This window comes from Conger conger, chromosome 4 (assembly GCF_963514075.1).
Source record: "Conger conger chromosome 4, fConCon1.1, whole genome shotgun sequence".
NCBI lineage: Eukaryota > Metazoa > Chordata > Actinopteri > Anguilliformes > Congridae > Conger > Conger conger.
In genome coordinates this window covers 3,858,313-3,881,508 of record NC_083763.1, presented here as the reverse complement: position 1 = coordinate 3,881,508, position 23,196 = coordinate 3,858,313, and the positions used below count along the sequence as shown (strand labels likewise).

Below are 23,196 nucleotides of genomic sequence, written 5' to 3'. Positions count from 1 at the left end.
ATATAGCACACACGGGGCAGACGTTCGAGACAAATTGTTCTGACACTACGGCGTGATGTAGTGAACCAGCGCTGGTTTGCTGGAAGTGTCTGAAGTTGTGTGGAGTTCATTGGAGGTCACCTGATGTTCGTCTCTAAAATCACAATAAGGGCTCTGCAGGGACTCCTTCAGATCCACCTTTGGATATACTTACAATGCGCTGTCATATTGCAAATACGTATGCTTACCTGTGATTTATTATTAAAGGTAAGAACTAATATTACATTGACTAAAGTGTGTTATAGCAGCCAAATAACTTCAAGTCAACTTTTGTGTTTTCCCCATCCGCAGCCATTTTTGTTTGCCGCGCGTTACCTTTTCAACCTAGTTAGCGAACATTCGCTAACGTTTATGGCGAACAGAAAAGAAATAGGTTGACAATAAGTGGGTGAGTGTTAGCTAACGTTAGTGGTCTTGAACGCATGTCTGGCCTTCACAGTGACGAGGTCGTCTCTCTCTCTCTCTCTCTGTGCGTGCAGGCTGTCGATGTCCGGACGGCTGGCTGCTCCAGGACGGAGAGTGCGTGGAGGTTTCTGCGTGTCGCTGCGGCATTCCCGCGGAGAACGGCACTCTGGAGATCTTACCTGGCGGAAACGTCACCGTGGACTGCAACACCTGGTGAGGGAGCGGCGCAACTTCTCAGCAGTGTCCTTAGCAGCTGAAGTGGGTCTAGTGGAGCCACATTGCTCCAGGGGGGGGTTAAATGGTTGGAATTGATATAGCGCCTTTATCCAAAGCGCTGTCCAATGGATGCTTCTCATTCACCCATTCATGCATACACTCGCACTCACACACCAACGGCGATTGGCTGCCATGCAAGGCACCAACCAGCTCATTTGGGGGTTAGGTGTCTTGCTCAGGGACACCTCGACACACCCAAGGTGGGATCGAACCGGCAACCCTCCAACTGCCAATCGACTGCTCTTACCGCCTGGGCCAATGTCGCCCCCGCTTAGTCTAATCAACTGTAAGTCGCTTTGGATAAAAGCGTAAGCTAACTTACTTTTAGGAACTAGTAACTAAAACAGCCTTTTCTTGGTAAAACTCATTAGAGGCAATGGAGAAACAGGATCGAGACTAGGGCGGCCTGTAGTGTAGTGGTTTAGGTGAACAACTGGGACACCCAAGGTCGTGGTTTGATCGCCAGTGTAGCCACAATACGATCCGCACAGCCGTTGGGCCCTTGAGCAAGGCCCTTAACCCTGCATTGCTCCAGGGGAGGATTGTCTCCTGCTTAGTCTAATCAACTGTATGTCGCTCTGGATAAGAGCGTCTGCCAAATGCCAATAATGTACTGTAATGAGACTATGTTTTTGGTACTGAAAACCACACAAAGGTCTTGTTACGGGTATCAGGACCTACAATAAAACACTGCGCGGTGTCCAGTATGGGGCCTTTACCCTCCGCGTGTGGTCTCCCCCTCCAGCCGGTGTGAGAACGGCTCTCTGCTCTGCTCGGACCGGCCCTGCCCCGCGTACGGGCCCTGGGGCCCCTGGACCGGCTGCTCCTCCTCCTGTGGGACGGGCCAGAGGAACCGCAGCAGGCCCTGCGAGGAGAGGGAGGGGGGCCCGCCCTGCGCCGAAACCATCCAGCACCAGCCCTGCCTGCTGCCCGCCTGTCCGGGTCAGTGCCGTGGAGATCGCATGTTGAATCTACGAAGAGAGACTGGACCTTATTTAGCTTCACGATCCATAAACCAGGGAAAGAACCCTAACACACTCACATAGAGAGTCAGAGTAATTCCAAAGAACACAGACTTCGAACACAGACACAGAATACTGTAGTATTTCAATAAGCTGATTGGTTGGTTTTGTTATGGCAGTGACAAATTTCTAACACACAAACAGCAAAGCATCTTGTCACCCTGACTAAGAGGAACTCCTTCCAGGTGTTGACTTGCCACTTGCCATCTCACCTATTTTATATCTTCTTTCCAAATGTCACAAAGGTTCTTGTTCTGCTACTAATACAACTATCACCAATGTGGACCGCCCATTAGGTTTTGGGCTGATATCCAGGTGAAGATCAACTGTACCATCTTTATCTTTGTGATGTGATCTTTATCTTTGTGATGTGACCCGTCTCCTCTGCCAGAGGGCTGTGTTCTGAGTGAGTGGTCGGCCTGGAGTCTCTGCAGCGCCTCCTGTGGTGGAGGACTGTCAGTGCGGAACAAGACCCTGTTACAGCCGCCCCAGCCCGGCGGCCAGGACTGCCCCTCTCCACTGGAGCAGCACACTGCCTGTAACACACAGGGCTGTGATCCAGGTAACACACACACACACACACACTCACACACACACACACACACACTGCCTGCAACACAGAGAGCTGTGATCCAGGTAACACACACACACACACACACACACACACACACACTGCCTGCAACACACAGAGCTGTGATCCAGGTAACACACACACACACACACACACACACACACACACTCACACTCGTACACACACACACACACTCACACTCACACTCACACACACACACTGCCTGTAACACACAGAGCTGTGATCCAGGTAACACACACACACACACACACACACACACACACACACACACACACACACACACACTGCCTGCAACACACAGAGCTGTAATCCAGGTAACACACACATACACACTCTCTCTATCACACACACACACACACACACACACACACTGCCTGTAACACACAGAGCTGTGATCCAGGTAACACACACACACACACACACACACACACACTGCCTGCAACACACAGAGCTGTAATCCAGGTAACACACACACACACTCACACTCGTACACACACACACACACACACACACACACACACACACTGCCTGTAACACACAGAGCTGTGATCCAGGTAACAAACACACACACACACACACACACTCAGACTGGGCCTGGTAGGGAGCATAATGACTAATGGGGAAATAAAGGCTGCTGGTTTTCCGGAGGCTGCAGTTTCCCCCGGTATCGCGCCCGTAACCTTATTCTCCTCCGAGTCTCGGGCTCGTTTAGCGGCTTGTGAAAGAGCCGGCCCGCGGGGCTCAAAAACGGCGCAGAAATAACCTCTCTCTGACGTTCCTCCCCCGTCGCCACGCGCCGCAGAGTGCCCTGACGACCAGGTGTTCAGTACCTGTGCCAGCTCCTGCCCCTACGCCTGTGAGGACCTGTGGCCCGAGGCCCAGTGTGTCCCGGGACCCTGCCGGCCGGGCTGCACCTGCCCCCCGGGGAAGGTGGGTGATCCCGCCCTCGCGCCGGGCCCTTTGTGGACCTTAAATGTGTCCCTGAACGCACCTGCTGCGCACCTGTGCGCACACTGCACACCTGTACACACTGGACTGCTAAAAATGCACCCACTGCACACCTGTACGCACTGCACTGCTAGAAATGCACCCACTGCACACCTGTACGCACTGGACTGCTAAAAATGTACCCACTGCACACCTGTACGCACTGCACTGCTAAAAATGTACCCACTGCACACCTGTACACACTGGACTGCTAAAAATGTACCCACTGCACACCTGTACGCACTGGACTGCTAAAAATGCACCCACTGCGCACCTGTACGCACTGCACACCTGTACGCACTGCACTGCAAAAAAAATGGCCTAACAAGTGTTTTAGTCTTGTAATGAGAAGGTTTCTTTCCCTCTGACATATTATTAACTTGAAAATATTAAAAAGTAACTTAAAACAAGTTAAATTCTCACCCCATTGGTAAATCTTGAAATGAGTGAAACTCTCACCTCATTGCCATTCTTTTTGTCTTGTCTAGCCAAAGAGTCATAGAAATAAGACTAAGTCTAATTCTAACACTAAAATACTTGTTAATATTGTTGTTGTTTTTTTTATAGATCTACCGCCCTGTAGATTTTCACTCCAACTCTTGCAAAACACACCTCATTCCGCAGCTAAAGATCTGCACTGAGCTGCTAATTGCTATTACAAATTAGGGTTGAAATGAAAACCTGCAGGATGGTACAGGAACAGGGTTGGTTACCACTGTTCTAGAAGAGTCCATGTTTGATTGTTGCTGAGATTGCAAAGACTCTCACTTCTTCACCAGTCTTCCTCTGTGCCCGTTCAATTTATCAGAAACAGACACTCATCCAGGCATTTTTGGGCTTTTTTTGTTACTCCTTTTCAAAGACCTTGACTTCCCTTCTGCGTGTGACTCCTTCGCCCACAGGTGCTGTTGGAAGGCTTGTGTGTTCCCCACGGCTCCTGCCCCTGCTCCTCCCTCTCTTTTCATGGGGTCCTAAACCTGACCCTTGATGAACCCCGAGACCTGATCCCTCCCGGGACTGTGGTGCAGCAACTCTGTAACACCTGGTACTCCACTATATTTCAATATATTACATTTTAAATGCTCAATATTAGTATTCTATACCTAATGAGTGTCTTTTTTTTTATTTTTATTTTTTAATTGCACTTACAATGACTGTATTTTTTGTTTAGAACAGCACTTCATGTGTATTTTACTTGTTATGGATTTGATGCTTTAACCTGTGGAAGAACCTATGCACTTGTAAGTCGCTTTGGATTAAACGCGTCTGCCAAATTACTAAAATGTAAATGTAAATATGTCTAAACAAGTGTTTCTCTCAAATAGAAAATATTAGCTTATCATTTTTATTTGTTGACAAGTGAGATTTTCTTACTCAAATTGACTCAAATTGTCTCACCTCATTGGCAGTATGTTTTTCTTATTTGGTAAAAAAAAAAGTTATATAAATAATATTTTAAGGCTAAATATGAGACTAAATTTCTTGTTAAGGCTGGGCACATTTTACTTGTATAGCAGTCAGTTACAGCAGGCAGAGGCACTGTGAGATATTCCTGATTGACAAGATGTCTGAGTGACATAATGAGGGCGGCCTGTCAGTGGGTGGCCAAGGTGCTGGACTGGCACCTGGAGGGTCTGTGGCTCAAGCCCCAGTGTAGGCACAGTGAGATCAGTGTATCTGTCAACCCCACCGTTATCCCCGCATTGCTCCAGGGGGGATGGGCCCCCTGCTTAGTCCAGTCAACTTCAAGTTGCTTTGGATACGAGTGTCAGCTAAATTGCTGTAATGTAATGTTTCTTCTGGTTGCAGTGTCTGTGATGGAGGTGTGTTCTTCTGCACTGAGGACTCGTGTGACGGTGGGTCTGACAGTGCGACTGGTGCATTATTCAGTCCACGTGCCCCGGCGCTAACGCGGTCCACTTTAACCGCTGGCCAATGGGAAGCGCGTGCCACTTCCTCGAGAAAAATACGCTTTCAATAATTCACAATGAAGCTAAAATGACTTGGCAGGAGAGAGGTGATTTATTCAGAATCGGAGTGTTCTCCATTTTGATGGCGGAGCCATTTTGTAGTTGCCGTTCGGCACCGACTGCGGGAGAGAAGGACACCTGCAGGGCAGACGGCCATTTTGTTTTCCCATGGGAAGGGAACATTGGGACCATCCCCACTGGCTTTGAAATCCTAATGGGATGTTTTGTAGATGACATGCAGGTGTAACTCGCTCTCTCTCTCTCTCTCTCTCTCTCTCTCTCTCTCTCTCTCACACACACACACACACACACACATACACACACACTCACAAACTCTCTATGTCTCTCTTCTTCCCCTTTTCACTCTCTGTGCCCCACTCTCTCTTTCTCTCCAGGCTGTTCTTTGCCTATAAAATAGCTAATGTTCTGATCGTGTGAACATTTATTTTGTGTGAACATTTACTGTGGTAGGGCCTATTGATGCCCTGAGAGGCTCCAGTAACGGAGTATCACAGCTCTCTTCCCCCTCTCTTGCTCTCCCTCTCTCAGTGGACTGCGTGTGGGGCAGCTGGGCGGACTGGAGCCCCTGCTCTGTGAGCTGTGGATCTGGGGAGCAGACATCGGGCCGGGTGGTCCAGCGGGCCCGTCAGTACGGCGGGGCGGAGTGCCAGGGCCCCGCCCGGCGCTCCAGAGACTGCCAGGCCCCGGACTGCGGTGAGGAGCGGAAAACGGACCGATATCACGGGCCCTATTAAACAGCCTCTGACCAGTGGTCATTACCTATGGAGATGTGTGATTAGCAGTGCAGAGGTGCCTTAACATCAGCAGCCTGACTAGACCCAGTAAACCAGGCGTGTGTTTAAAGTGGCGAATGTTAGCTAACGTTAGCTTATGCTCCCCACCGTATTCAAACTTATTTTTGTTCACCGCGAGTGTGAGCGAATGTTGGCTAACAGTCTGAATAGTTAGTGTGCGCCAAACAAAATGGCCGTTGACGGGGAAAATGCAGAGAGAAGAAAAGTTGACAATCATTTGGCTGTTATAATGCACTTTAATCAATGTAATATTTGTTCTTACCTTTGAAAAAAAAAAAGAAATCCCTGGTAAGCAGCTAATCGGCTAGCTAGCATAGTTAGACCTAAGTCACATCCATTTGTATTAAAAAGGCGTTGGTGGCAGTTGCTGAAAAGTGCAGGGCAAACGGACGGTGGGGGTGATGAATCGGCGTCCATTTTGTATAAATCGGCGTCCATTTTGTTTCAGCGTGCCCGGCGGGGGAGCGCTGGTCGAGGGGGGGGCCGGGGGCGGGGCCGGCCTGCGAGCGGAGCTGCCGGGAGATGTACGAGGCCACGCCCCAGAACTGCAGCGCGCGCGCGGAGGAGCAGGGGTGCGTGTGCGCGGAGGGGCTCTACCGAAACACGGCGGGGCGCTGCGTGATCGCCGCGCGCTGCGAGTGCTACGAGGAGGGGGCGTGGAGAGAGGTACGCCCGGGAACACCCCAAAAACACACTCATAACATGTTAGAGGTACACCCGGGAACACATAACACCTTACAGGGGAGGGGAGGTCATACCCCAAAAACACACTCATAACATGTTAGAGGTACACCCGGGAACACCCCGAAATAACACCCCCAAAACACACTCATAACATGTTAGAGGTACACCCGGGAACACCCCAAAAATAACACCCCAAAAACACACTCATAACATGTTAGAGGTACACCTGGGAACACCCCAAAAATAATACCCCAAAAACACACTCATAACGCGTTAGAGGTACGCCCGGGAACACCCCAAAAATAACACGCCAAAAACACACTCATAACACGTTAGAGGTACGCCCGGGAACACCCCAAAAATAACACCCCAAAAACACACTCATAACACCTTACAGGGGAGGGGAGGTCTACCCCAAAAACACACTCATAACATGTTAGAGGTACACCCGGGAACACCCCAAAATAACACCCCCAAAACACACTCATAACACGTTACAGGGGAGGGGAGGTCACACCACAAAAACACACTCGTAACACGTTAGAGGTACACCCGGGAACACCCCAAAATAACACCCCAAAAACACACACACAACGCGTTACAGGGGAGGGGAGGGGCTCTGAGTTCACACTGCAAAGAAACAAAAATTTAAAAAAGAAATCTATTGAGTAAATTGTCTGCCAGTCGGATGAGAATAGTTTACTTTTTTTGAGACAGATTTTGTTAAAACAAGCAAAACAATCTTTCCCAGACAGTAATTCGTAAGTGAATTTATCTTGTCAGAATTTGCCAATGAGGTAAGCCAGTTTCACTCATTACCCAGATTTGCCAATTGAATAAGAAAACGTTATTTGTGAAGCAAACATTAACTTAAAACAAGCTAGTATTTCCTACTTGAGAGAAAAAAAAAGGTTAAAAAATGTCTTGCGTCTTATTACAAGACTTAAACGCTTGTTAAGACATCAAGACATAAGACATTTTTTTGCAGTGCCCCCTTAAAACCCCGACCCCGAACCCCTGTGCTTTCAGTCTTCTGCAGTCATTCCAGACATATTTCTTTCCAAAGACCGTTATGGTTGCTGTTGATGTTCTAAATGCCTTTAAATTATGCTGATCAATAATAAATGAATCCATCGCGGTAGACTCGCAGTATCCGTCAGAGCGGAGACGTTAATTACGGGAAACGCGAGGTGACGGTTCCCCCGACGCGGTGAGACGAATGTGAATTTTGAGTGCGGTTTTTTGTCGCCGTCGCTGAACAACGCTGACGCCGCGGCCTGTTTAACGAGCGTGACGCCGCCCCCCGTGTCTCGTAGGCCGGGACGGAGTGGGAGGAGGGCTGCCAGGCCTGCCGCTGTGTCAACGGTCGGAAGGAGTGCCGGTCCGGGTGTCCGCCGCTGCTCTGCGACGAGGTGAGAATTCCCCGGGAATGGAGCGGGAGGTCCGGGATTTCCGTAGGAATTCTGTCAGGCGGCCTGTAGCGTGGTGACTGGGAAACGCAAGGTCGGTGGTTCTAATCCCGGTGTAGCCACAATAAGATCTGCATAGCCGGTGGGCCCTTGAGCAAAGGGCCCTTAGCCCTGCATTGCTCCAGGGGAGGACTGTCTCCTGCTTAGTCTCATCAACTGCACGTCGCTCTGGATAGGAGCGTCTGCCAAAATGCCGTTAATTTAATTTAATGTAATGAATTGGGACAGCCTTCCGGATCCTGGCTCTTCTATCCCAGGTGGCCTGTGGCAGATGCACTGCAAAAAAACAAACAGAAATAAGTCAACCTTAACAAGTGCTTTAGTCTTATTTTAATTAAGAATAATTCTTATTTTATTAAAATACTTAACCAAGTGCTTTAGTCTTATTTACTTTGTAAATAAATAAAAAACTCAATTTAGTCCAAGACTAATATGTGTCTGTGAAACTGGCCCTATAAACAGTTTTATAGTTACTTTACACCAGAAGGTGAAAATATGGTGTGTGTGAGAGAGTGCCAGTGTCAGGGGCTGCTGCCTTGATGCCGTTTTTTTGTGTAATTGAGGTCATTATTTGAGAAGGAATTTCTCTCGATTGATTCAGGTGTAAAATGCGCTTTTAATAGTGATTAAAGTCTGGAGGGACCACGGGCGTAGATGAGCAGAAACTGATGGCCCCTGAAATACACATTCATTCTGTTTCTAATTTTCTTTTTCTAATTGAAACCTCTTTGCTTCACGGATTCCAGCGAAGAAGTGACCATGAAACCTTTTAACTATGAATTTAAAAATGGCCTTCTGGAACGCACTGAAACCAGCATTACACCGGGGGCCTGGTGGGGATCTGTTCAAGTCGAAGGTGAAAAATGTTGAGAGTCTGCACTTTAACCACGAGTGAATTGTTTTGATTACAAATCTAAAACCGTGGAGTTCAGAGCCAAATCACACAAAAAAAATATTTTTTTATCCCAAACATCATGGAGCTGACTGTAACTCATTTGTTCCCCCATTTCCCAATAACTATAAACACTATGACAGCTATTTTAAACCACAGAGCACTCGTAAGGAAAAGGTTCCAAAGATTCCACAGAAGAACCGTATCTTGTTAAAGGGTTCTTTGTCAGGCTAAATGGTTCTTTGTCTAATTTGTGTGCAGAGTTTTCACACTTCACAAATCAGACCGAGGGTTCCATGAATTCCTCTATGGAATCAACCAGAAGTCCTGTACTTCAGTAAAAGTAGAAATACCCTGGGTAAAATCTTACTCCAGTAAAGGTAAAAGTAGCCTCAGCTACTCTGCAAATTTCTAGTAGAAGTACAAAAGTACTTGCTTTAAAATGTACTTAGTTTAATGTCACAGTACTTTTGATACTAAATTACATTTTTTACATGACATTACATGTCATGTCATTTGGCTGACGCTTTCATCCAAAGCGACTTACAGTTGATTTAGACAAAGCAGGAGACAATCCTCCCCTGGAGCAATGCAGGGTTAAGGGCCTTGCTCAAGGGCCCAACGGGTGTGCGGATCTTATTGTGGCTGCACCGGGGATCGAACCACCGACCTTGCGGGTCCCAGTCACGAATCTTAACCACTACTTTTACTCAAGTAAGATTTTGATAAGGGTATTTCTACCTTTCCTCAAGTACACAACACCACTGGAATCAACCAAATAACTTTTTTCAAATGTATTTCTGAGAGTGTGGGAGAATAAGGCCGTGTGAGGAGTGCTTTAGAGGCCGGGGAGATGCCGTCTCCTGTACCCTCGGCTCCTCGGAGGGCTGGCGGTGCCCTTGGCTCTCAGCGGGGTTCGCGTCGAGCGCCGGTCTCCGTGGCACTGAGGAATGCCAGGCCCCGATGTCGGACAGCGTCCCCACGGGAGATGAATCATTCAGAAATCTATTTCGAGGAGCGCAGAGTTCGTCCGTGTCAGGATGACACAGGGCTCTTTCCAGAAGGTTCTTCTTCTTCACCTCCTGTCCCCTTGGCTCTTCTTCGCCCGATCTCGGAGATTGATCGAGGTTCCGTCAGCTTGTTAAATGTTCCTTCTCAGAGCTGGAAGCCAGGAGCTAGAACTAGGAGGCCCCAAAACTTTTCTTGAGCAAGAAAACATGAGTGCATCCGTCCTTTGTGAAAGTATTTTTTCAGAATGCGTGACATATGAATGATTGACCTTCATCTTCTCTCGATTTCTGTTTTTTTTTCCCCCCCTCGTCCCCTTTTCTTCGCTCTCCCGACGGGTTAAACTAGGAGCAAGAAAAGGGGCAAGGAACGCAAGAACGGGGTGAAAAATAAGCGATTTGAAAGAGCTCATTCTCTCCCTCCTCCTCTCTCCTCTGTTCAGGGGGAAGTGAAAGTCGAGGAGGCAGGAAGCTGCTGTCCGGTCTGCAGGAAGGAGTTCCCAGGTGAGAGGTCGGAGGTCGGAGGTCGGACTGGGGGACGTCTGAGCACGGATTGGCTATTTAAACCGCATTTATAAGCGCAAAAGTGTGAAAGTGGGGAGTGACATTAGCTCAGGAGGTAAGAGCCGTTGTCTGGCAGTTAGAGTTGCCAGTTCGATCCCAACATGGATGTGTCAAAGTGTCCCTGAGCAAGACGCCTAACACCCAACTGCTCCCGACGAGCTGGTTGGTGCCTTGCATGGCAGCCTTTCAGCGCTGGTGAGTGTTTCTGTGTGTGTGTGTGTGTGTGTGTGTGTGTGAGAGAATGGGTGAATGAGAGGTGTTAATTGTAAGAATTTGGACTATACTGCACTATATCCAGTGCAGTCCATAAGTATTTGGACAGCGGTACAATTTCTGTTCTTTTGGCTCAGTACTCCAGTACAGTCTGCACTTTATAACCTCATAATGATCGTTTCATTTCCAATCCAATGTGCTGGAGTACAGAGCCAAAAGAACACAAATTGTACCGCTGTCCAAATACTTATGGACCGAACTGTAAATGCAGTGCATGTACCAGTCGCTGTTGAACCGGCTGTTATCTCAGTGTGCGGATCGACTCACCAGCGATTCCGTTTGAGCCCTCTGCATTTTCAATCATTAATTCTCCCCCCTGTCTCATTCACAAATCTCTCTCATTTCCAACCGTCTGTTTCCCTCCCTCTCTCTCTCTCTCTCTCTCTCTCTCTCACCCCCCCTTCTGTCTCCATCTCTTTATTCCTCCTTCGTTCTCATTTTCTTTTCATGTCTTCTCTGCCCTCGTTCCCAGGGGAACCGGCGGCTGAGTGCAGGCGCTACACGGAGGTCAGGAACATCACTAAGGGAGACTGTCGTCTTGACAACGTGGAAGTCAGCTACTGCAGGGGGCGCTGTTTGTCCAGGACCAACGTCATCCTGGAGGTCCGTTGATAACGAATGTGCCCGTTTCCCTCTGATTAGTCTCAGTTCGACACTCAAACGGTGGAGAATAACGGGAGATCCGCAAACCCGCAGTGCAAACTCGTCGACAGAGCAATAGGCAGAGGTGGAAATCTCCAGGCTGGGAAAGTTAAAGTCCTCCCCAGTATTTTGTTCCAATCACCTGGATTTTGTTAATTGGGAAAAATTCTTCAGGAGGTAGAGTGATTGAGCTGGTGGGTTGAGCACTGCAAAAAAACAAAAAAATAACAACAAGTATTTAATTCTCATATTTAGTCTTACTTGGCAATTTAGTTGTATATATTGAGACTTAAAATCCTTTCTTCTATTACTTTTTTGCCTTGCCTTGTTTTTCTTTCTATTCTCAGTCATAGACCATTTTCTTTGTGCAGCTTATTTAACTGAATTCACATGAAAGTTAAAATACTTGTTGAGACTGACTCATTAAAATTCTTTGCAGTGCAGGCTTATTCCTGACCTCTGACCCCCTCTCCCCGCCCCCCGCCCCCCTGTCTCCCTGCGTCTCCAGGAGCCGTACCTGCAGGCCATGTGTGACTGCTGCAGCTACAGACTGGACCCCCGCAGCCCCGTGCGTTTCCTCAGCCTGCGCTGTGACAGCGGGGAGACGGAGCCCGTGGTCCTGCCCGTCATACACAGCTGCGAGTGCACCAGCTGCCAGGGTGCGTTCCCGTGCTGTTCCCGTGCTGTTCCCGTTCCGTTCCTGCTCCATTCCTGCTCCATTCAGTGCTCTATTCCCGCCTGTTCCCGCGCTGTTCCCGTTCTGGTCCCGCGCTGTTCCCGTTCCGTTCCTGCTCCATTCACTGCTCCATTCCCGCCTGTTCCCACTCTATTCCCGCTCCAATACTGCTCTATTCCCTCCCGCTCCATTCCCGTTACATTCCCGATCCATTCCCGCTCTATTCCTGTTCTATTCCCTCTGTATTCCCACTCTATTTCCGCTGTATTCCTACCCCATTCCCACTCTATTCCCGCTGTATTCCCACTCTATTCCCACTGTATTCCCACTCTATTCCCGCTGTATTCCCACTCTATTCCCACTCTATTCCCTCTGTATTCCCACTCTATTCCTGCTGTATTCCCACTCCATTCCTGCCCTATTCTCTCTTTATTCCAGCTCCAATCCTCATCCATTCGGCGTTCCCGCCATCACCTCCTAACCCTGCTGTGACATTCTCGCCTTGCAAACACTGCAAAAAATAAACAAAAAATTAGACAATGAGGTGAGAAAAGTTTGACTCATTTCAAGATTTTCCAATGGGGAAAATTTCACTTGTCATGTGAACAGTAACAAGCTAATATTCCTACATGAGAGAAAAAAAATGTACATCTTAAGTCTTATTACAAGACTAAAAACGCTTGTTAAGACAGACATTGTCCCCCCCTCTCGCATCCTGACCCTGCTGTGACCTCCCTGTACGCGGGTCCTGGATTATATAGCTGCCTTTTAGCACGCGCCCCCGTTTTAATTACCCGCGGCACGTATGTGAGTTAATCGCTTAATTAGCTTCTCGTTCCGCAATCAAAACCAATTATGTTTTACTCGCTAATTTGGCACGGTGGATTACTGTACTGTACGTGGTCCAAATACAGACGTTGTGCGTTGTGCTGTGTGTTCCCGGTCTGTGTGGTGCGTGTCCGTGAACCCGGGCAGCTTAAGCGTTAGCACAACACCCACCCAGCGACGACGCAGACCGCCTATTTCCATACCATACGTGCACACAAGCTTCAGCACTACCGTCCTTGAAGTTGAGGACTATTCAAAAGTTAACTGAAAGCTCTTGATCAAAATACTGGATTACAGTAAGAGAAATTGAAACCCTACTAAATTTTCTCAATTTTCCCAGCAAACCCCCGTGGGATCTGGGTAGAGCCACTTCATATTGGGCTTGGGACTGGAAGGGTATTTATAGCACACGTTTTTTTTTTTTGTGTATTTCAGGGGGGGACCTATCCAGACGCTGAACGTGCTCCAGAAGACGGACGGACAGCTCTGGACAGACGGACGGACATAGCCGCTCTGTGTGTCCTTGAACTAAATCGTGTCGTAGCCTGTAGTCATTATATGACTGAAATCACTTTTTATAGAGGGCCTTATGATGCTCAGAGATCCAGATAAATCTGTACAGCTTTTCTATGATTTCCAATAAAATTGGAGCATACCCTGTAAGCAGGGCTTGTGTTTTCATCTTCAAGGTTCGTACTGTATTTGTGTTTTTGTGTGTCTTTGGTGTTACGTACAGTACAGTGAGTTCTGTATGTATATATATATATGTTGGACAGCAAAGGGCTCTAATTCCTACACAGTTCACTCTTAAAGCTGACGGTCCACACTTTAATTTGCTTACATCCGTACGGGGCGAACATGTAGGAATTACTGCCGCTGTCCAAATACTTACGGACCTCACTGCTACACTCTCAGAAATAAAGGTACGAAAAGTGCCTGAAAACAAATGCTTGTCGCTGGGGCGGTACCACAAAATTGTACCCCTAGCCAGCAATATATAATTAAGTTGTGCCTTTTTTTTGCCGGGAAAACATACTCATTTGTAATCGGAGAGAACGGGGGTACATTTTGATCATAGAAGAGCAAATATGTACCTCCACTGTCACTTTATTTCCGAGAGTGTAGGCATTTGTAGCTTGGTCCTTTTCGCAGTAAACTGCGGATTTGGATCGCCATGGCGACAGAATTGTCTGCTGATGTTCCTCGTCTCTCAACCCTTGCGGTAATCGAGGTCATCGTTTGAGTAGGAATTTCTCTCGATTGATTCAGGTGTAAAATACGCTTTTAATAGTGATTAAAATCTGGAGGGACCATGGGCGTAGATGAGCAGAAACCGATGGCCCCTGAAATACACATTCATTCTGTTTCTAATTGAAACCTCTTTGCTTCAAAGATTCCAGCAAATAAGAACGTGAAACATTTTTTACTGATGAATCTATAATGGGCCCATGAAACAGTGAATTATACTGAAACAGGAATGACACTGAGGACCTGGGACGGGTCACTTTTGGTCAGTGAAGGTGAAAGTTTTTGGCACCTAAAAAAGTTAAAGGAGAAGAAGAAGAGTGCTAGCCTGTCTGAACGATATGTAGAATCTCCCTTTAGTCTTCCTAACGAGATGCATTCTACACAATTAAGGGCATTATACACACAGTGAACACTTAGAATTATTGGTCTTCTGCTGCAGTAGCCTATCCACTTAGAGGCATTGTGTGTTCAGAGATGCTCTTCTGCATACCACTGTTGTAATGCGTGGTTATTTGCGTTACCGTCCGCTTTGATCAGTCTAGCCCTTCTCCTCTGACCTCTCTCATTAACAACGCATTTCTGCCCTCAGAACTGCTGCTCACTTTTTTTTTCTTTTCTTTTTCCCCCCGGCACTATTCTCTGCAAACTCTAGAGACTGCTGTGCTTGAAAATCCCAGTAGATCAGCCGTTTCTGAGATTTTCAAACCACCCTGTCTGGCACCAACAATCACTCCACGATAAAAGTCACTTAGGTCACATTTCTTTCCCATTCTGACATTTGGTCTGAAAAATAGCTGAACCTCTTGACCATGTCTGCATGCTTTTATGCATTTAGTTGCTGCCACATGCACGGTCCAGTGACAGCAAATATTTACAAATGACAGGTTCTACAGGTACAGCTGGTCCCTGTCGACTTTACTGCCCTGGGCAAATCCTGTTCGAGGCACAGCGCTCACGGAAAATGCCACAAGCCTCACAGAGCGGTATAAAGCTCAAAGATAGCAGTGCATGTCAGCAAAACGTAGAAAACCTCCATCCATACTGTTGACATGGAAATAACCGCTAGCGAGACCACGAGCAGATATTTGTACAAAACTGATTATTATTATTATCATTATTATTAGGCCTTGTACTGTACGTTGACTGAAACCAGAGAACATCAAAGGATAACGATCACACAGGTAATGCCTCCGTGGTCGGGGGTAACCGCCATATCTCACACACGGGCGCCGCTTCTCAGCCCCGCGTCCGCGATTCCCGACCAGATACGGGAACTGCGTGTGAAGCGGTTTTAGTAGCTCCGGCGCCCCGCGGAGTTCAGAGGATTCCCCATTTCATTCGCAGAGACGGCGAGGCTTTGTTATTGCGACGCATTTACCACAAAAAATGAAGGGTAACACGCCGTTCTGTGTAAAGTTTAAAACGGCAAATGGCGAAAACGGGAAGTATAGCACCCGAATGTATAACAAAGAACAGACTAGTGCAATATCTGGGATACAGCAGCGGCGCGGAGCTATTGTCTATCTCCCCGTGACGATAGGGGAACTCCACATTCGTACTCGTGCATACGCAGTGACGTAGCTGGCACCGTCTGGATCAGCCATCCACAAGGCAAATGAAGGTGCAAGGTGTTCTCCCGTAAAACCCAACAAAAAAACAACGCACGCCCGCGATATTTTCAAGATTTAAATTAAGTCCGGTTTTTTTTTTTTTTAAATAAACACGCCACTTTCAGCAAAAACCTTCTTTAAAAAAAAAAAAAAAATGTGGTTGGGCCATTTATTTGTTTACAATTCACTCATAAATTATTCATGAGCTTCATACAGATATGAGCGCAGGGCAGCGTGTTTTCTGTTCGAAATGCTCGCGCCTGGTGTCACGACCATCGCACCTGCAAATGTAAATCAGAACGCACCTGTGCGACCACGTCAACGCTGCACGTTCCATCTTCTTTTGCATTTGATTCAAATACGCATAATCTTTCTGCCCAACATCAATTTAACAATGGTTTGGATTTTTTTCGCTGAAGAACACAAAGGGGAAGATACACCTTCTGAAACTGGTAATGGACGCACTTTGTAGGCTAATTACTGGAGACCAACCCAAAATGAAATGCCACGCTATTTTGACATGATCACTAAATGACGTGATCAGCTTTACAATTTTGTAACGAATTAAAGCTTATTTTTTTTAAAGAGCGATTCGTCGTTAAGGAAAGGGTTAAAGAGGTGCAGCAGTCGGTGCCGGTGTGCCGCTGAGATCATCTGGTTAGAGCGCGGAGAGCACTGGGGAGAGACGAGACTTTCCAGCGCGGCTGCGACTCCAAACACAGCAGCGCATAACGCCGCCGTTGCTTTTCCCCAATTCCGGCTGGGTGTAGACGCGCGAGGAGAGGCGGTGGGACAAAGACAATCAGCGCAAGAATGGCAAAGCGATTGCACCTTGCCAGGCCGCTCGTCTCCACTTCCCCGGACTTCCCCTTTACGAACGTCACCAAGTAACGATCGTGTCAGCCGTTAAACGACGAAACGGATCTTTCTTTTAAATTTACTATTGGAAAAAAAAAGGACGTAAACAAACACTCGCCGCTCCCAATCCTGAAACTGGAAACTGTCTCTCGATATCCCTCTGACCCTCGACTAAGTGGGGCTCAGTTACAGGGCGCTCGTCATCCTCCTTCTGCCTGGCGAGTTCATCACACCGCAAGTTTGGAAGTGTGCGCTTCAGTCGTGGATTACTGTACTGACCCGTATGGGGAGGGCGCAGTGACCCTTGGCGTGGAGCTCCGTGTAGAGGATAGCTTGGCTTCCGAAAGTCTCCAAACTACGGTGGGGTGTAGGAAGCCAGGATGCCGGTCCGAAGGGGGCACGTGGCACCGCAGAACACTTTCCTGGACACCATCATCCGGAAATTCGACGGCCAGAGTAAGACTACGTATTCCTGTCAAAATGTATTTTATTTATTCTCGGTAAACTGTCGAGTACCCGTTTGTCTTCACGACCCCTCTTTTCAATTTACACGTTTTCACGTCAAGCGGTTTGTGTGCAACGAGTAGCCTATTTAAGCTTTATTTTAAAAAAAAATCTGTTTATTAAGTCCGACGTCCAGTTTCGTAAATTGTCTAAGTTCATTAGCTAACAAATCTAAATCGTAGTGAGGGCGGAGAATATTCTGAGCCGTAAAAGTCCTGCAGAATTAGCACTGATGCGTTCCCTCTCTCGTTTTATTGAACCTATTGTGTTAAAGCAATGATTACTGACGACTTCATATAGGTATTTATGTCCTGCCGGAAGGCACTGGGGCAGGTGTGTGTTGCCACTGTGAGTACGTGTGTGCGCGCGTGGGGACGAATGTCTTTTAGGGGGTGCGGCGAAAATTTAGGAGGTCTGGGTCGGAAAGTGATCATCTCCTCCGAACTACATCTGTCTCTGTGGAAATGTATTATACATTCACATACCATTTTTTAGAAAACGGTATTTGGACCCCCCATGGATTTTTTTAACGAACCGTATTTAATGTAGCCTATTCAGAAAAAGAGTCTCATGGGAATATAAATGGGAGCTGCAGCTTTGCATGAATACGCGAGCAATCAAAAGAAGAAGAAAGGGGGAATAAAAAAAACAAAACGTTGACACTTTGGAAAGCGCATGTGTTGTGTTGCCAGTTGTGGTTGAGCGAAAGCTGAGCTTGCACACTGAATTTGGGAACGCAGCGAACAACGTTACGCTCCGTGCAAGGCTACTCCACTCAAACTAATTCAACAATACATTATGTATGCTGTCAAAAACGTGCCGTGGCGACATTTTTGTCTTGTAACTAGTTGCTACAGCGAATTGATTCCGCGAGGCACACTCGACATGTGCAGGATACATGCACTGCAGGAAAGGGTCTGACAAAGTTGCAGCAATTCGTTTCTAACCGACAATGATCGATATGTGAATTAAACCAGGGCTACTAATATACAACTACCCGATTCTCAAGTCATTATTGGCCTCAATACAAATAATTAATGCGAGATGCCGGGACATATTTTTAGGTTGGTTGTTGAAAATCCCACGCTAATTGGACACAACATGATTACAGAGTCAATCGAAACGCATCCAATTAACTATTGGCTTATGCACACAATACAGGGAAAGAATCGGCCAAGCGATTTCCTGTTCTTACGGTGGGTTGTGGTTGGCCTTTAAATTTAATCCCCAAAAAAGCTGTCAAGCAATAGTGCATTGTCTAATCATGTTCAGATTCAGATGAAAGTGGAACGAAACACAATGCATTTAACCTCCTGAGGTTAAATATCTTATTTGATTTTAATTGAAGAGCTCGGGGAAGCCAACATTTAGCGTCCTCGTTTGAGGACGCAGGCTCTCCTGAGGTTAATCAAAATGTCTTGTTTGCACACAGTGTTTATTTTCCACATGAATATAATAACACGGCAGCATAAAGATGGTATCCCTCTCGTTCGACACAGTGTATCTGACCACTAAGAAATCCACAGCAACCTCTTTATTCATTATTACGTTACGGTTATTCCTAATAATTTCAAATGAACACGAACGTGACTCAAGCGCAAAGGCGAATAAGTATTTTGAGGACGACGCACTGCTGTCGCGTCTTGCCTTGTCTGAATCGCAGGTGACAACTCCCCAGTGGGGAGGCTCACGCGAAGCCTCTGTACTGCAGAAGTAAAGCACACCGTAACGAAAAACACGAGATAGACACAATATCTGGGGCCTTGGGATTACTGAACGCTCCTACAGTAGGGCGCTTTTCATCCGCGTACTGACAGGTCACCGGTGACGTAAGCTACAAATTACCGGACTGTGTGCTAGAAACTTGAAACGAAATCTAGGCTCTTATCTCATAGGATGTTGTCAAATTTACCTAAACAAACGGTATTGAGGACGGTTCAGGCTGTGTTGAGACTCTTACGACTCAGTCTCTTCCTCGCTCTTGCAGATACGTGGTAATAGCAGACGGACAGTAGCAGTCTCATTTGGGGTTTCGGCTCCGTACACTATGATTGACATTTGCGAGTACTAATCTGATGATGGAGGCCATTCAATCATTCAAGTCTCAGAAAACTGAAATGTAAATGAAAGAAATTTTGCCATTTTAAATTATAGATGAGCCCACAGGATACTGCTGCCCTGTATGGATTTTTTATACAATATTTTGATTTTACAATCCTTTAAAAAATACAGCATTAACCATGTCCTTTCTACAAAGGAGCAACAAATAACAGGGAATGTTTTTAAAAAAAAAAGACAATATAACTATCTGTCTGTCTGTCCTTGTTGTAGAGCCCCTATTGGATCCTCTTTCTTTAGCTGGCCTGTACTAGTGCGTTAGGTATTTCCCTTTCGGCAATATAACTGTACCTGTTAGAGTGATTGTCAACATGTAGGACTGATTCGTTTTATGTTCACCTGTTTATTATGAAGGGAACATTTTCGCAATGCCATTTCAGTGAAGAATCTTTGCAGCATTTTGGTTCCCTTTGACAGGAACCCGCTTGCGATACTGCCGTTTTATATTCCGAACGAGGCGCTTGTGCAAAATTTAATTTGAACTGATCTGATCCCAGAGAAAAAGGTTTTGCTCCAAACCCAGAGAGAAGGGTTTTTGGTCAAAATTGAGAACAAACTCACACAAAAACAAACAACCAAACCTCAGAGTAAACAAGATGCATTTCAGTGCTTTCGGTTCAATTAAAAGGAGTAAAATGGCTCGGGAGAGTATTTGGGCAGTCCTCCTCAAAAACAAACACGAACAAACAAAACAATCAGTTATTCTTTATTGCCAGTATTGAGAACATTGCTGTAGATGTGGCGTAATCAAGCCTGGATGACCCCCCTCTTCTTACTGCAAGACGGGGCCAGACAGATGAACGCCGGGTTGGGTTATTGTGCCGTCGTTCCGGACCGGAAGCATCCGTCTGACCGGGACAGTAATTGTAATCCCTTCGTCTGTAGATGCACCGCGTTTCGATCGGTCACGGGGCCTCATCAGAAATCCCAGTTTCCTCTCAAGTAAGATATTTGTTGTTGCTTCTCCCTTGTCTGGGGAGCGCGCGCCCTCCAATTAAACGCGCATAAATTGTGTGACCGGGGAGGGCATTAGGCGCCGCTCTCCTGCGCGCAAACAGACCATCACCTGGGCAACTTGAGTAGCTCATCACGCCGCTCCCCGGAGGGCCCGCTTCAGAGGCGGCTGAGTCAAACCCTCGCGTGTCTGTGTCAAAGCGCGATCGGAATATGATATGAATCCTAAGCGGCCCGCTCCGGCGTGCCCGGACGTTTCTGCTTCGGTGAGCTCGGCCGGCCCGGAACAGTTTCCTTACAGTGACATTGAATGCTGCCTCTTCATCAATAACGCTATCGGAGCCCAAAGCCCAATGAAAGTGTAGGTTTTGGTTCCTTAGTCCGCCCACTGCTGCTCTACTGTACTGTACAGTGTCAGAAACAAAGTGCAAAAAGTGCCTAAAAACATACAAATGCTTGTCGCTGGGGCAGTACCCTATAGGTACATAACATTGTGCCCCTAGCCAGCAATATATAATTGATTTGTACCTTCTTCTTTTTTTTTGGAAAACGTACTTACATTTGCTTATTTTATTTATTCAACCAGGTAAAATTGATTGAGAACAGATTCTCATTTACAGCACTCACCTGACCGAGAAGGCACGCGTCAATCAAAACACCCAGTCATCGTGATCATTTGCACCCAAAGAGGACATTACTGTACTTTGAGGGTACATTTGGCAAAAGAACAAAAAACATCACCTCCGCTGTCACTTTTATTTCTGAGAGTGCATTTGCAGTGCTGCGGAGAAGGGTAGATTCGTTGTGTGATTTATCGGCTGTTCAATTGGTTGTCTGAAGAAGGATCTTTTCCTTCACATGTTACATCCGGGCTAATTAGGAACCGCCAAATGCTAAGGATTAAATGTCAACAGTGCCGGTTGCTGTGTAGATTTGCAGGCTACAAGGCTATTTTCTCCCCTCACGTACCGAGAATATCCACAATCACTTCTTCGTAGGCGTGAATAGATTTCTCTGTCAAAGTTGGTTCACCCCACCCACACACACACACACACACACACACACACACACTCTCTCTCTCTCTCTCACACACACACACACACACCCTCCCGCTACTCTGTCACCACCGTCTCTGCCACATGGCGGTTCCTGCTGAGAGCAGCAGCAGTGTGTGTGTGTATGTCTTTGTGTGTGTGAGAGAGAGTGTGTGTGTGTGTGTGGGTGGGATGGGTCTACTGTTTTTCTCCCTGCCAACTCCAGGTTCACCCAAAGAGCCTTCAGCCAACTGCCATGCTTAAAGTGGCAATCTATGATTTTCTTCAAATGAACAAATACCATATTTGAGACATATTCCCACTGGCATTTCTCTGGTAATGGCCATTGAGACTATTTGCATTGTTTCATTTCATTTCTATATGTTGAGACTTTGTGGCGGGACCGCTGTTGGTGCGATGTTGGCTCAGGCGGTAAGAGCAGTCGGAGGGCTGCCAGTTCGATTCCCACCTTGGAAATGTGAAAGTGTCCCTGTCCAAGACACCTAACCCCCCCAAAATGCTCCTGACGAGCTGGTTGGTGCCTTGCATGGCAGCCAATCGCCACTGGTGTGTGAGTGTGTGTAAGAATGGGTGAATGAGAAGCATCAATTGTACAGCACTTTGGATAAAGGATAAAGATGAAGGCACTATCTAAATGGCAACCATTTACCATTTACCATTTACCACCCGGAATGGAACGTACTTCTGGTGTCGGTCAATGATCTGCTCGCCTCAACTATCTGCTCTCGGTCCTGGCATATCTCTGTTGCGCGGTGATGAGGAGGGGAAATCAACGTAGAAATATACCCATCATCTCATTCACACCTCTCCACGTTTTCTCTCTTTTTTTAATGTATCCATTCACTGGGCTTCATGTACTTACAGGACACGTCTCTGTTGAGTGGTTTAATCATTTCTACTTGGATGGAAGTTTTCATTATAGCCGCCCACTTTTTATCAGTGTGGTTTTTTTCTCATTAATATTCATCATAAGAGACAAAGGGAGATGTGGTAGAATTGCTTTTGGGGCCGAGCTCCCTTCGAGAGACTCACACCTCAACAACCTTGATGACATTTTCCTTAATTTTGATACTCAATCATAATAAGTGACCTAATAAATTAGATTTTAAAAATACCTTTTCTTCACAGATGTGAACAGATAAAAAGTCACAGATGTCACTCAGGATTAAAAGGACTGTCCACACCAAGAACAGTAACTACAACTGTAAATATATCATTTAAAAAATGGTTATAGTTGTGGTGTGATGGCAGAGTCCACACCACAACTATAACGACAACGACGCTTTCAGAGCGATTTTTCCCAGCTACATTAACGATAAAACACTGACAGCCAATCAAAATCCAAACAAATTCACAGGGTGTCATGTTGGCAAAATGGCAGATGACATAGCCAAGAGAAGATTTGCAGAACGTTATCGTTCATCAGTACGGATACTTACATCGTTATTGTTATAGCTCTAGTTATCGTTCATCAGTGTGGATACTTACATCGTTATTGTTATAGCTCTAGTTATCGTTTATCAGTGAGGATACTTACATCGTTATTGTTATAGCTCTAGTTATCGTTTATCAGTGAGGATACTTACATCGTTATTGTTATAGCTCTAGTTATCGTTCATCAGTGCGGATACTTACATCGTTATTGTTATAGCTCTAGTTATCGTTCATCAGTGCGGATACTTACATCACTATTGTTATAGCTCTAGTT

General features: G+C 46.6%; 2 protein-coding genes across 2 annotated transcripts in view; both read left to right on the top strand.

Annotated features, from left to right (window-relative positions):
* sspo (SCO-spondin) overlaps nucleotides 1-13,743 on the top strand; it is a 129,333-nt gene extending 115,590 nt beyond the window's left edge. Inside the window, 13 exon segments of the mRNA XM_061237735.1 lie at nucleotides 519-657; nucleotides 1,466-1,662; nucleotides 2,134-2,304; nucleotides 3,137-3,264; nucleotides 4,224-4,366; nucleotides 5,131-5,177; nucleotides 5,841-6,005; nucleotides 6,555-6,772; nucleotides 8,107-8,202; nucleotides 10,602-10,662; nucleotides 11,468-11,598; nucleotides 12,146-12,296; nucleotides 13,577-13,743. Of these exon segments, the coding sequence (XP_061093719.1) occupies nucleotides 519-657; nucleotides 1,466-1,662; nucleotides 2,134-2,304; nucleotides 3,137-3,264; nucleotides 4,224-4,366; nucleotides 5,131-5,177; nucleotides 5,841-6,005; nucleotides 6,555-6,772; nucleotides 8,107-8,202; nucleotides 10,602-10,662; nucleotides 11,468-11,598; nucleotides 12,146-12,296; nucleotides 13,577-13,599 (1,670 nt within the window). The 3' untranslated portion in view covers nucleotides 13,600-13,743.
* A 2,592-nt stretch (nucleotides 13,744-16,335) lies between these two features.
* Nucleotides 16,336-23,196, top strand: part of kcnh2b (potassium voltage-gated channel, subfamily H (eag-related), member 2b) — a 198,812-nt gene continuing 191,951 nt past the window's right edge. The window contains exon 1 of the mRNA XM_061239261.1: nucleotides 16,336-17,313. Within this exon, the coding sequence (XP_061095245.1) occupies nucleotides 17,238-17,313 (76 nt within the window). The 5' untranslated portion in view covers nucleotides 16,336-17,237. The remainder of the gene's footprint in view (nucleotides 17,314-23,196) is intronic.